The sequence below is a fragment of the Xyrauchen texanus genome, chromosome 5 (assembly GCF_025860055.1).
Source record: "Xyrauchen texanus isolate HMW12.3.18 chromosome 5, RBS_HiC_50CHRs, whole genome shotgun sequence".
Classification (NCBI taxonomy): Eukaryota; Metazoa; Chordata; class Actinopteri; order Cypriniformes; family Catostomidae; genus Xyrauchen; species Xyrauchen texanus.
Window position 1 is genome coordinate 33,858,272 of NC_068280.1, and position 13,330 is coordinate 33,871,601.

At 38.2% G+C, this 13,330-nt stretch overlaps 2 protein-coding genes across 4 annotated transcripts in view; both read left to right on the forward strand.

The window, feature by feature from the left end:
- The window catches only part of LOC127643795 (rap guanine nucleotide exchange factor 2-like), an 80,515-nt gene extending 73,361 nt beyond the window's left edge, over window positions 1–7,154 (forward strand). For both annotated transcript variants that reach the window (XM_052126686.1, XM_052126687.1), the window contains 2 exons: window positions 3,514–4,037; window positions 4,614–7,154. In XM_052126686.1, coding sequence (XP_051982646.1) covers window positions 3,514–4,037; window positions 4,614–4,639 — 550 coding nt within the window. In that variant the 3' untranslated portion in view covers window positions 4,640–7,154. The remainder of the gene's footprint in view (window positions 1–3,513; window positions 4,038–4,613) is intronic.
- Window positions 7,155–12,627: 5,473 nt separating this feature from the next.
- The window catches only part of LOC127643993 (kelch-like protein 2), a 37,133-nt gene continuing 36,430 nt past the window's right edge, over window positions 12,628–13,330 (forward strand). For both annotated transcript variants that reach the window (XM_052126974.1, XM_052126975.1), the window contains exon 1: window positions 12,628–12,794. The gene's annotated coding sequence lies outside the window, so the exon portion shown is untranslated. The remainder of the gene's footprint in view (window positions 12,795–13,330) is intronic.

Here is a 13,330-nt window from a genome sequence, read left to right on the forward strand (position 1 = left end):
ATTCTTGTCCTTGATACTGATTAGTCAATACAACATTGCAGCCGTGCTAAACTGGATCTGTGATGCGAAACACCTGTTCACTTAGATACTGTTTCACTGTGCAGAATCTTTTTTTCTCCAGAGCTCCGACACATACAGTATAAGGTACATTCCTCACACTAAGCCAAAAATACAAGGAAAGAAATCTCAGTGTGTTTTCATGTATGTCTGACAAGATGCTTGTCACAGAGAGATAAAGAAGCGCTTATATCTCACATATAATGGTGCAAATGTCAGAATGCCCAGCCAAATAAGTCTGTTGTCATAGGGGCAAAAATATATTTTAATACAGGTAATGTAAATGTTAATTTACAGGTAATGTTTATATTAGGTGTTTCTTTTTCTCCCAATTTGGAATGCCCAATTCCCAATGTGCTCTAAGTCCTTGTGGTGGCGTAGTGCCTTGATCCAGGTGGCGGAGGACGAATCTCAGCTGCAACCGTCAACCCATGCATCTTATCACATGGCTTGAGCGTGTTACCGCGAAGATATAGCGCGTGTGGAAGCTTCACGACATCCACCGCGGCATCCACACACAACTCACCACGCGCCCCACCGAAAGCGAACCACATTATAGCGATCACGAGGAGGTTACCCCATGTGACTCTACCCTCCCTAGAAACCGGGTGAATTTGGTTGCTTAGGAGACCCAGGTGGAGTCACTCAGCACGCCCTGGGATTCGAACTAGCGAACTCCAGGGGTGGTAGCCAGCGTCTTTACCACTGAGCTAAAAATGCTAATGCTGTCAGTAGATTCAAATTATTAATCGCAAAAAGTGTTAAAAGTTGACACTATACAGTATATACTACTTTTCCTATCAAAATGCATTCATTTCCATCTTAGGAAAGAAATCAAAACAATATTTAACAATATAATGCTTTTTTAACATTTTCCAAACAAAGTCTTCCACAGTATAAAGATAGAAATGCACTAAAATAGCACCAATTCAAGTAACATAAAACAACCAGGTTTTATATACGAGATGTCGAATTCACTCATTCATAGTTATTGAAAGGGGAAGAGGAACTGGTTTGTGATCAATGCATTCTTTGAGTATAAAACATATTTTGATAGAATGTCCATATCTAAATGATATTAGAAAACTCTTTTATTCAGAAAACTCCACATGAAAAGCATTTACAGACGAAAATGTCTCATTCGGGTTACTGTGGGTACATTTTGTATTCTGTTATAAATCACGTTTCTTGAGCCAAACGATTTTAAAATCGTCTCCCTGTTGAAAAATCTTTTTTAATAAAAAAAATACGTTTGTCTTAATGCTACAATGATTAATAGGTAAATATAGGAAGCTATATTTGTCCAGAGTTCCACACTAACCTGTTTTCTCTCTGGTAAGTTTTGTCTCTTTAATTCTTAACGTTTAGTCTTTAATGCACCGCTGCTACGGCTATCAAAGTGCCGTTTGTTCACTGTCGGACGTCAGAATCCTCTGCTGTGATTAATGTTCCTTTATTATGCATAATCCAAAAGTTTATTTGAGAGGTGTTGTGGAGTATATTTGGCAGAAGTCATTCTGCAGATTCTGTCTGACAATGCTTTAATAAATAATTTAGCTGTAAAAAGGCTTATCAAACTGTTGGATGCCGTAAATTATTATGTCACCCCCACAGTATTTATATTCTGTATTTATGCGCAGTGGCAGATAATTTAGCACATTTATCCGCCACTGTCGTCAAGAAATACCCGCTATATACAAAGATGCTTGAGGAAACATACCTGAAATTAATTTGCGCGCTGGTGCCAACGAGCGCAGTGCCAACGAGCGCAGCGCTACCATGTCTCGCGGAACACATGCAAAATGGTGAGTTCTCACTTTTTTCTCTGTCAGTCTTCTTGGAGCAGTTTGTAAGAATAGTGTTATCTATGAGAACACTGCATAATCAGTGCAACACCATTGGGACTACAGGCAAATTGTCATGTCATAATTCAGTACAGCCCCAGAAATGGTTCTTGAACAAGTTCACTCTTTAGCCTCCATTTGTCATTTTATATGTTGCAAAATGTTCATTATTATAATATTAATAGCCTGTGGTAATAAAAATTTTTTATATTCTAAAATAACAAAATTATTTTGTTTAAAATTATATATTGTAAATATTTTTTTGTTGAATACAAATGGACATAATGCAGCCTTATGTGTTCCTTTGCACTAACTAGTCACCTAGCTCAGACAACACACTGACTAGTTGATTGGTAGTTTTAAAATTTTGTTTTAGTTCCATGTCCTATATGACGGCTATAATTGATGTGGGAATCGCTACTTCCGGTTTTGCTGGTATTGTTGCTTCAGAATGAAGGCACATGAGGCCAATCCCTTAAATGATGCGTTATTTTAAGGCTGCTGTCGGCCACAGCCACACCAACCTAACTGTTTGGTGAACAACACTTGAAACAGTACGAAGTTACATCAATGTTTTGAAAGTAAGAAACGGTAACTATTGGAATAAATCTCAAAAACAATAGTAGCTCATCTATGGGCATATACAGTAAGTTTCTTTGAATATCAATAAATAATACTAGGCCTGAATACAGATTCAGTAAGCTATATAATTTTAAGTTGGATATGCAACTGCAGGGTAAATAATGTCATAGAAACCTTCTACAGCACAACAACTGACACTTTATAAAGTTACAATTTCTCTTAGCACCTTACTTCTGATCGCACTTTCTTTACATGTAAATATGCTGGTTTCAGCCAAGTCTCCTCTGGAAATCTCCCCTCACAGCAACGATAAAGCCCCGCTCACACCTTGTGATCTCACTTAGTTTCAATGAACGCTCAAACGACCGGAAGCATGCACACACTGGAATTGCAAAAGCTCACAGGTGCCACCTTGTGCCCCGAGCCAGTTATTGGCTGTGTACTCATGCATCAAAAGGATTCTTTTGGAGCGTCTTTATTTGGTTGTGTCATTTCTCATTAGTTCTATGGAACTCTAATCACAGAAACTGTGTTTTTTAGCATGCTGTGCCAAGTTAAAAGAAGTTTTGAAAAGTGTCTCGCCTGGATTCTGATGTGCACTGTATTTTTCATACAATTAATTGCACTAAATTAACACGTTAAATTGACAGCCCTAATATATCTATATAAAATATAATTAAATAGCCATTTAAGATGTCCAATGTAAAGTTGGCTCATACAGTTTCATGGCTGGTAAGAAATATTTGACCAGATTATTTTCTCAGTTCACCCATCATTGGCTGGTGTGGTAGAAAGTTAATTGTAAGAACCTGTGCAGCACCTATAGAGGTCAACTATTAACCTTTGTTTACATGTCAGGGATTTACATGTCAGAATGCCACTTATTTATTTATTTGTTGCTCCTTAAAAAATGCTTTATTGTGCTGAACAACTCCTCATATGTCTATATATACTCTATAGCAGGGTCTTTCTAATTCACTCTATTGTATAATTCTTTCTATCAACATAATTCTATATTTCTTTCTCTCAGGTCCTACTCCCTGACTCAGGATCAGTGTGACCGCACGTCGTTGGATGCTGCAGACAGCGGGCGTGGCAGCTGGACATCCTGCTCTAGTGGTTCCCATGACAACATCCAAAGTATCCCACAGCGTGTCTGTTATGATGACAACCGCAGCTGGGAGACACTGTTAGACGGAATTGGGCGTAGCCACATGACCACACCTAATGGTTACTGGGGTGATGAATTGGAAGGAGACACGGGAACGATAAAGCGAAGAGGTGGAAAAGATGAGACTCCAAATGCAAACAAGAGTATTGTGAGTCGAAAGGAGGGGCAATTTAGAGAGCCCCCGCCCACACCTCCAGGTTATACTGCACTTTCATTAGCAGACAGCCACAATCATGGTCACGGGCGGCGCCCACCAGACTACACAGCAGCATTGCAGAGGTCTCGCTTCCTCAAAAGGTCATGTGAGCCTCCACCATTACACCCATCCAGTAGATTACCAGCATACGCCCACTGCCAGTCACCACGACAACCACAACAGGACGGTTAGTAGAAAAATGTCCCTCATGCCATCCCAAATGTGTATGAATTTCTTTCTTCTGCTGAACAGAAGAAAGCTGATTTTTAGAGGAATATCTCAGCTCTGTAGGTCCATACAATGCTAGTGAATGGTATACAGACACTTGCAGCTCCAAAAAGCAGATAAAGTCAGCATGAAAGTAATCCATCTGACTTGGATTCTTGAGAACAGACCAAAATGTAACTTACTTTTTAACTGCCTTTTATTTTGTCATTGATTTCAACCTTGATTACACTTCCTAGTGCACAGAGTGCTAGATGGCACTATAGGAAGCATAATCGAGCTTGAAATCATGATCGCAATGGAGACTGCTGTCAAAACATTTTGTTTTGGTCTGTTCTCTTACAAAACCAACTGGAGTCTTATGGATTACTTTTATGCTGACTTTATCTCCTTTTTGGATTTCTGGTCACTATTCACATGTATTATATAGACCTATAGAGCTGAGATATACTTCTGAGAGAATTATGAGAGAATTTTCATTTTTGGGTGAACTCTCCCTTTAACAGTACAATTCAAGCTCTTTTTTTTTCCTCTACAGAAAACGAGCAGATATCTGCAGTTTAAACAGTGACACTTCCTATATCTCTGCCTCAGTGTTTTACAACAAACAGTTGATACAACAGATGATGTGGAGGCTTGGCCAAAAAATGTATCACAGCCAACCATTTCAGGTCTTTATGAAGATCACTGTGAAAGAAGAAAGGAGCCGTGAAAATGTTGGGACTTTTAACAGTGTTCTTCAAAACAAAAGAAAGAAGGAAACAAAATCAATCAAAGCATAATAAAATGAAGCTCAATGTCTCATTTTATATTGCCCATGATGCAATGTCAGTGTTATTTTATTTCTTTTTTTAAGTCTACCATGTAACTTTAGTATGCATGTTTAAGTGTGAAACTGAATGTGTGTGTGTGTGTGCATGAGAGAGGGAGGGTTGATGTAGCCCTTTTTCAGACACTTGAAGACAGAAACTAAAGACTGAGAAGCTGCCTCTTACAGACCTCAATAGTCTCAGACATCTCCCTGTGCTTGTATCAGTGTTTAATGTTACTAATGATTTTATGTCTTTTCTCATCTGATCATGTTCCTGACAACTTTCCAAATGTTGCCACAAGCTTTTGTTTGAAAAGATTTTATGTTTTGTATTTTAATTTAAATTGTATCTGTCAATTCCATATTTTGGCTATTCAAATGATATATGGCACAAATCATGAATTGTTGCACAAATTTTCAAAGCAAGAGATTTTTGTAGATGTATTATAGTTGTTACATAGATGATAGGTGGTCATAATATGGTCAGTAAATAGTTACATCAGTATATTTTACTTTTTTGAATGTCTTTTGTCATTTGTCCAATGTGTATGTATCACTTATAGCTCCTTGTGTTTCTACCCAGTCAAATCTATACCACATGTACTTATGTCTTTTAAAAAGGCAACTGGCAAAGTCTGTAACTACTTTTATATTTTTAAAACAATTATTGTAAATATTGGTTATATTTTGTTAATGATTTCAGAGACCTGTACTGTTTGTTGGACACAATTCAGCTGCAAATGACTGAGGAAAAATATACAATGTAGCAATGAGTGTTGTTCCTATTAAAGAAATCTCGTCTTGTCTATACATAATATGATATTTGACTAGTTTGGCTCCAACTTTGTGTTCAGCTCTACTATCTTTAATGTGGGCAGGTTTACACAGCATATCTTCAAGAGAAATGGGGGAAAAAGGGCTCAAAGTTTGAATTGAAGTATACGCAGTGTATCATCATAACCATGTGAGCATAATTAGTATATGCTCAATATAAACTCTGCAAAAAATAAACATCCCTTTATCAGGACACTGTACTTTTAAAGATATTTTTGTAAAAATCCAAATAATTTTACAGATCTTTCTTGTAAAGGGTTTAAACAATGTTTTCCATGCTTGTTCAATGAACCATAAACAATTAATGAACATGCACCTGTGGAACTGTAATTAAGACACTAACAGCTTGCTTACTTATGGTCACAGTTTAAAAAAAAACTTAGGACACTAAAGAGACCTTTCTACTGACTCTGAAAAACACCAAAAGATAGATGACCAGAGTACCTGCTCATCTGCATGAACATGCCTTAGGCATGCTGCATGGAGGCATCAGGACTGCAAATGTGGCCAGGGCAATAAATTGCATGTGACATGCCTACGACAGCACTACAGGAAGGACAGCTGATCGTCCTCGCAGTGGCAGACCATGTGTAAAAACACCTGCACAGGATCAGTACATCCGAATGGCAACAACAACTGCCCGAGTTACCAGGAACTCACAATCCCTCCATCAGTGCTCAGACTGTCCGCAATAGGCTGAGAGAGGCTGGACAAACGCACCTTCGCCTGACCAGACAGCACTGGCAAAAAGTGCTCTTCACTGAGGAGTTGTTGTTTTGTCTCACCAGGGGTGATTGTCGGACTCACGTTTATCATCGAAAGAATGAGCATTACGCTGAGGCCTGTACTCTGGAGCGGGATCAATTTGGAGGTGGAGGGTCACAGCATTATCGGACTGAGCTTGTTGTCATTGCATGCAATCTCAGTGCTGTGCGTTACAGGGAAGACATCCTCCCTCATGTGGTGCTCATCCTGATATGATCCTCCAGCATGACAATGCCACAGCCATACTGCTCGTTCTGTGTGTGATTTCCTACAAGACAGGAAGGCCAGTGTACTGCCATGGCCAGCGAAGAGCCCAAATCTCAAGCCAATTGAGCGCATCTGGGACCTGTTGGATTGGAGGGTGAGGGCTAGGGCCATTCCCCTCAAAAATGTCCAGGAACTTGCAAATGCCTGGGTGGAAGAGTAGGGTAACATCTCACAGCAAGAACTGTCAAATCTGGTGCAGTCCATGAGGAGATGCACTGCAGTACTTAATGAAGCTGGTGGCCACGCCAGATACTGACTGTTACTTTTGACCCCCCCCCCTTTGTTCAGGGACACATTATTCCATTCCTGTTAGTCACATGTCTGTGAAACATTTTCAGTTTATGTCTTAGTTGTTGATTCTTTTTGTTTATACAAATATTTGCACATGTTAAGTTTGCTGAAAATAAAAGGAGTTGAAAGTGAGGGGACATTCTTTTTTTTTTCTTTTTATAATAGAGTTTATAATAATAGAAAATAATATATTTAGGGGCCAAGCACCAAAGGTGCTGTGGCACCTATTGTATCCATTAGTGTTATTATTCCTCCCCAAATGGAATCTATGGCAGCCCATAGAACCGTTCATAGACAAATTATGATATTTGGCACACCAATAGGGGTGGACATGAATAGTCCCCATAGCAAATTTGGGACCTCAAAGAAATTTATAGCTACACCGCAAGTTAAAAATATAACTTTTCTTTTGTGCATATGTTTAAAACATTTGTCCTAGAGACATCATTATGTTTTTTTAGGGGTTTTGTTTTGGTTACTCTCCTCTTGATGATTCAAATGGATACATAACATTAAAACTCTGCCAATTACATCTTGGATTATGATGTTTACAGTTTAAAAGTTTCATGTCCTTCAAACCTGGACAAGTCTTGACCAAGCTGCACAGAAATTATGGTACAGAATTTACATTTTCACCTTTGTTTAAAAGTTATGGCATCGCAACTTTAAACTTTGTACTATAAAAATGAAACTTGGTTTGCTTCATAGTCTTAGTGCACATGCAGTGTTTTGCAACAGTGTCACCTATGGGTCATGAATTGTGAACAATGGCAGTTTTTGACTGTAACTTTTGAACTGAATGTCCTAAAATCATGAGGTTGTTGTCTGTGAATTCCTGAGGTCATGTGGATGCTATATCAAATTTTCCCATATTAACCACGTCTCTCCACCATATTTAATTTTACTAAAAATGTATATAACTTTTAAAAGGATTGTCAGATTTAAAAGAAAATGGAAATGCATCAAATACATTTTGAGGATACCTGAGCAGTTTTGAGACAGCGCCACCTATATAGTTCAAGAGATAATCCACACTTGTGTGCTGACTCCAACTGTGCCATGTTTCTGCCATCCAATAGATATGTGAACTGCATGGCACTGTGTGAGAACATCTGTGCAGCGATTTGAGGTTGTGGGTTCAAAAGCCCATTTTGACAAATCATGCATTTAACATTTCTGCTGTTATGCAGATCTTTGCATTGTGCTTACTGAATGGTTGCTGGGCTTCAAATCAAATTGAGATTTTCATCTTTGTTTAGAAGTAGCATGAAGATGAAGTTGATAATGGTTATTCTTGGCTGTGATACCTATGATATGTGTGGTGCAGTGGATAGCATATTGATCTGTAAAAGGTGTAGGTTCAAAACAATCCTGTGGTGTATGAAGTCCATTTGAATCATCAACAGGGAAGTATATGTCATACCTGTAAACAATTTCCTTTTTGGCGAAATTCGCAGTTTAAATCCAAAATAGTTTAGGAAATGAGGATGGTGGAATCCAAGTGAAATATATTTGTAAAATTAATAGCTTTAAGCGACTTTAAACAAACAACTTCAGCATTAAGGCACATCACAGCTGAGAGACACAACAGACTGATTCATTACACAACTCAAGGTGCTTACCTCTTACTGAAGTTTCCATATTGGATACATACTGTTTAAAATGGCAGAGGACATTGTGGTTTCTATAGGGAATGACTTCCGCACCGGCTACCGTGAAATAGCGAGGAATACCCCCGCTTGGACGGCTATTTTACCACTGAGAAAGCTGACCTTCAGAAAGCTGACAGCATCTCTGCTTGGTTGTGGCAACAAGTGATTGCACACGCTCCATCTCTCTCCCTCTCTCTCTCTCTCTCTCACACACACACACACACACACCCATCCACCTTGTTTATCCAATAACTTGTTCGAAACAGCACAAGCTGTGATACTATTTCTGAAGTGAAATTTTGTAATTAATAACGAAGGCTTGGACGCATCATTTCTTTTGAACCAACAACGGCAGATTCTTCGCATCCTCGCTCATGCCTCCTCATAAAGCTTCCTCTTTCCTTGTTTTTAATATAAACGTGCTAGATGAATGACTTTTTGCCGTGTTTTGCTATGTTTTTAGATGCTGTATAAAACAACTTAAACTGTTGAAAACACGTCTCGAGTACTGCATCACCAGGGTCAGAAACTAAAAGGGTTTAGGGCAAAAATGCCAATGAAGGTGACAAAAAGGACCCCGAAATTAAAAATGTGGGGGCAAAAAATAAATAAATTGGCACGTGGTTGTTTCTTATTTGTAACACTGGATATATTTTATTTTTCTATTCTAGACATGAAATTATTTTATGTTGATTTAAATCTTATTATTCAGGTTGAACATGTAATTTAAGGAATTTATTAATTTAAAGTATTTGAAATAACACATGACATCATATTGTTATATTTTGTATCGTTATAAATGGTATAAATAAATAAGAATGTGCTTAAAAACAACTCCAGGGGCCAAATGTTGCCCCTTAATAGAAAAGTACATTTCTGACACTACTCTAAATAGAAATAAAAATATATAAAAATACTTTAGCCAATAGTTACATAAATGCTATACATACACAAGAAGATAATAATAATAATAAATGCTTCTCTCAGAGTCACCAAAATTGAATGCGTTGGTGTTGTTTTGCCAAGAACACAAAGTATCTACAATAAGGGTACACATAATTACTTATTAATTACATATATATATCATCCCCCCAGGTATGAGATACAGCATATATTTTGAATGCATTTAGAGACAGCACCATATAGTGGTCAAAATGCTTATTCAATTGAAACAATTGACTTAATCCAAGTCTTCAGAAAATTGTGTGTGTGTTTTTTTTTTTTTTATTCAAAACCTGCTGACTCTCATCTTGGTATGTTTATTTAGCACATGTAAACCTTGTGGAAATGTGGTGCAGCAGTTGGTGTGCCATACCTGGTGTGCCTGGAGATTTAAAGGATGTCACCAGTTAAACTTGGGGACATTTTCAAAAATTGAGTATATGCAAAATATATCATGACTGGTCTGTTCTTTCTCTCTCTCTGTTTGATATCAGCAATATCGGCTCTCCACCATTTTGAATATTTTTTTATTCAAAACCTGCTGACTGTCAGCTTGGTATGTCTCTTTAGCACCTGTAAATCTTTTCGGTTTCTGTAAATGTTTTGGTTACTTGTGAAGAAGTGTGGGGTCTTGTATGTCATATTCATACTATGTGTTGTGCTTGCTATGGTGTAATGCTTGCCTTTGCAGTGCTTATTTTTTATGAATGTTCTTGAGGTTAATTGCGTGAACACTGTCTTGTCAGCCAGCCATCTGCTGCTTATGCTCATAAAGGGCTTTTTATTTACAGATTCGGGTCAAAAAGCAGCAAGACCTACAAAAGGAAAACAATTGTGTGTGAGGATGCAACATCTGGGGATGGTACATCACAATCATCTCCTAATTCAGTTTTACACAATATTTTTGCAACATGTTAATAATTTATGTTATACCGTTATGCTAGTTAGCTAACATTTAGTTAGCAATAGCAGTCTTTAGCATGCTAAGTAGTTATCCCCTTGAACTATGTGGACCTGCCGGCGGGTCCAAATGTGGCGTTATATCACAAAATAAAAAGTTTACGCTAAAGTCACCGGATACAGAAGTCAGGCATATGGGGGTACATGAGGTGACAATGGGGGTAAGCGAATTACATTTTGAGATTTACCATTCTTTCAATTTCATCACAGTCTAAAATAACATTCAAACCCAGTTCATGTATTTCTCACTTGCAAAAATTATTTTGTGTGCCCTCTAGTGTAGAAACACCAAAATGGTTGTGTCATAAAGGCCCGAAAAATATGCAATGAAATAACACAATATTTTGCAGTTAAAAATGCATTTACTCACACGTTGTGCGTCACACAAGTATCTTTTTTTGTCAGCCAAGCCCAGTGCCCCAGTGCTAAGTGACCTAGCTTAGTAAAATACTTCAGTCGTCCACGATTTCAGTTTATTTATTTTTCACAGTTAAAAACGTAATTTGTATTTAAGGTTAGATGCATATAGAGTTTTGATTCTGATGGTATAAGTTCTAATTACAGGTGTTTTTTCTGCAAATGAGCTCAGCCTTGCTAACAGTGTCAAATGTGACATAAAAAAGCACCTTGAGCTGACCGGGTAATTGCACAGATAATTGCCCTCAATGCACAAATAACCGAACACTATTCTTGCGTACCGCGACGCGATGAGGGGGGAGTTTTCAAGTTATGCAGTTATATCATATCTAGCATTCCCATCTCAATCGGTAAGCCATTTATTGAGTATACGTATATGATTAGTTGTTTTACAATAATAATTGTGTAAAACAGACATATTTCCAAATGACCTTGTGTGAAATGTATCTATACGTTAGAGAGGGGGTACGCGAAAGGATGTTGAATGTTTGAAGGTGTACGCCACTGTAAAAAGTTTGGGAACCACTATCCTAGAGGTGATAATGCAGAAATATGCGTATGAATATAAAAGTTTTTCACAAACTACCTAAATAGACAAGTCATATATCAAATAAAAGCTCTTATTCTCAGGAATGTGATTGTACAATTTATTTTGTCACGCTTACACCACAGTTCGCACGATTATCAAAAGAATAATGATGTAAAATATGATCTCTTTATGACAACAAAGACAAACGTCTCCTGCACTGATCACTGCTGCTGTAAACCACAAAGTAAAGAAAACTCCATGTCAGCTTTTACCTTAGGTTGCCTACTTTAAAATTTGCAAATTTTACTTTGTGAACTTGCTTTGTATAATAATCCAGTGTCAGATGTCCAGAAATATTGCAGTACAGTAAAAAAGGCATTATAAACTAATCATTGGCAAGATATTTTAATGGGGAACATGCTTAGCCTATTTAGCTACTGGTGAGATTTTCCAAATTTCATTAAATACTTTATACAGGGGCGGCTGTGGCTCAGCTGGTAGAATGGGTCGTCCACTAATCGCAGGGTTGGTGGTTCAAATCCCGGCCCACACGACTCCACATGCCGAAGTGTCCTTGGGCAAGACACTGAACCCCAAGTTGCTCCCAATGGCAGGCTAGCACCTTACATAGCAGCTCTGCCGCCATTGGTGTATGACTGTGTGTGTGAATGGTTGAACGAGTCAACAGTGTAAAGCGCTTTGAATACCGAAAAGGTTAAAAAGGCGCTATATAAGTGCAGACCATTTACCATTTTTACAAATATATATATAGTCAAAAGTATTTAATGCCGAGTTTACACTACACGATTTTAAGCCCGATTTTCGCTCGCCGACAGTTTTGTGGAGATCGTCGACAAAAGCCTGAAATCGTGAGCAACAATCGCAATATATGAACTATCAAAGACGCGATTTGAGAGAATTGTAAATATCTGGACCTGTCTGCGACTCCAAATCGTGCAATGTGAAATTTTGACTGAATACAACACCAGCGTTGACCTACAGCCAATGACAGAGCAAGAAACAGGGCACGGGAAGTTTCAGTGGGAGGAGTCTTGATGTACCTGCAACAGAACATCAACTAGCATGGCTGCGGTATCAACAAACTTATTGGACCGAAAAAAATTTAGGAAAAATTAGTGGAACATTGGCAGGAGCACCAGTGCCTATTTGAAGTTACCTCTGAACTGTACCACAATCGGGTGGAGAAAGAGAAAAGTTGGAGACAAATGGCCAATTCTTTTGGACAGTCAGGTAAGCAAATAGGTAGATTTTTCAGTAGGAGGTACTTTTTATAATTGTAACCAAATAAAATATATGATGCCTTGCGGCGATTAATAACATACACATTATATTCTGAAATGCATAACACATGATCATGCATTTGTTTTCGTATCTCGTATCACTTCTCGCGTGTACTCTGTTGTGAAACGTAATTTGGAGTCCAGGCAGGGCAGGGTCGTCAGGGATTCGTCAATAGTGAAATATCTTGTAATGTGTTCACCCCTGTCGCGGATTCGTCGTGTAATTTGAAAACTCTACGACTTCCATGACAAGACAGACAATTTTGTAATATGAACGTTACCACGATCCGACGTCTTTGAAAGTCGTGTAGTGTGTAGGAGCCATAAGGGTGTTTTTGGACTTAAAGCTGTACGGCTCTATTCGTTCTCTCATACAAATGTTTGTTATAAACTCTTCCACCAGTAGTGGGCGCTGTGGATCCGCGCGGGTTTGCTGTGTTTCGCCGAAGGAGAGTGTCAGTCTTCCCTTCACTGTTGTTTTTGTAT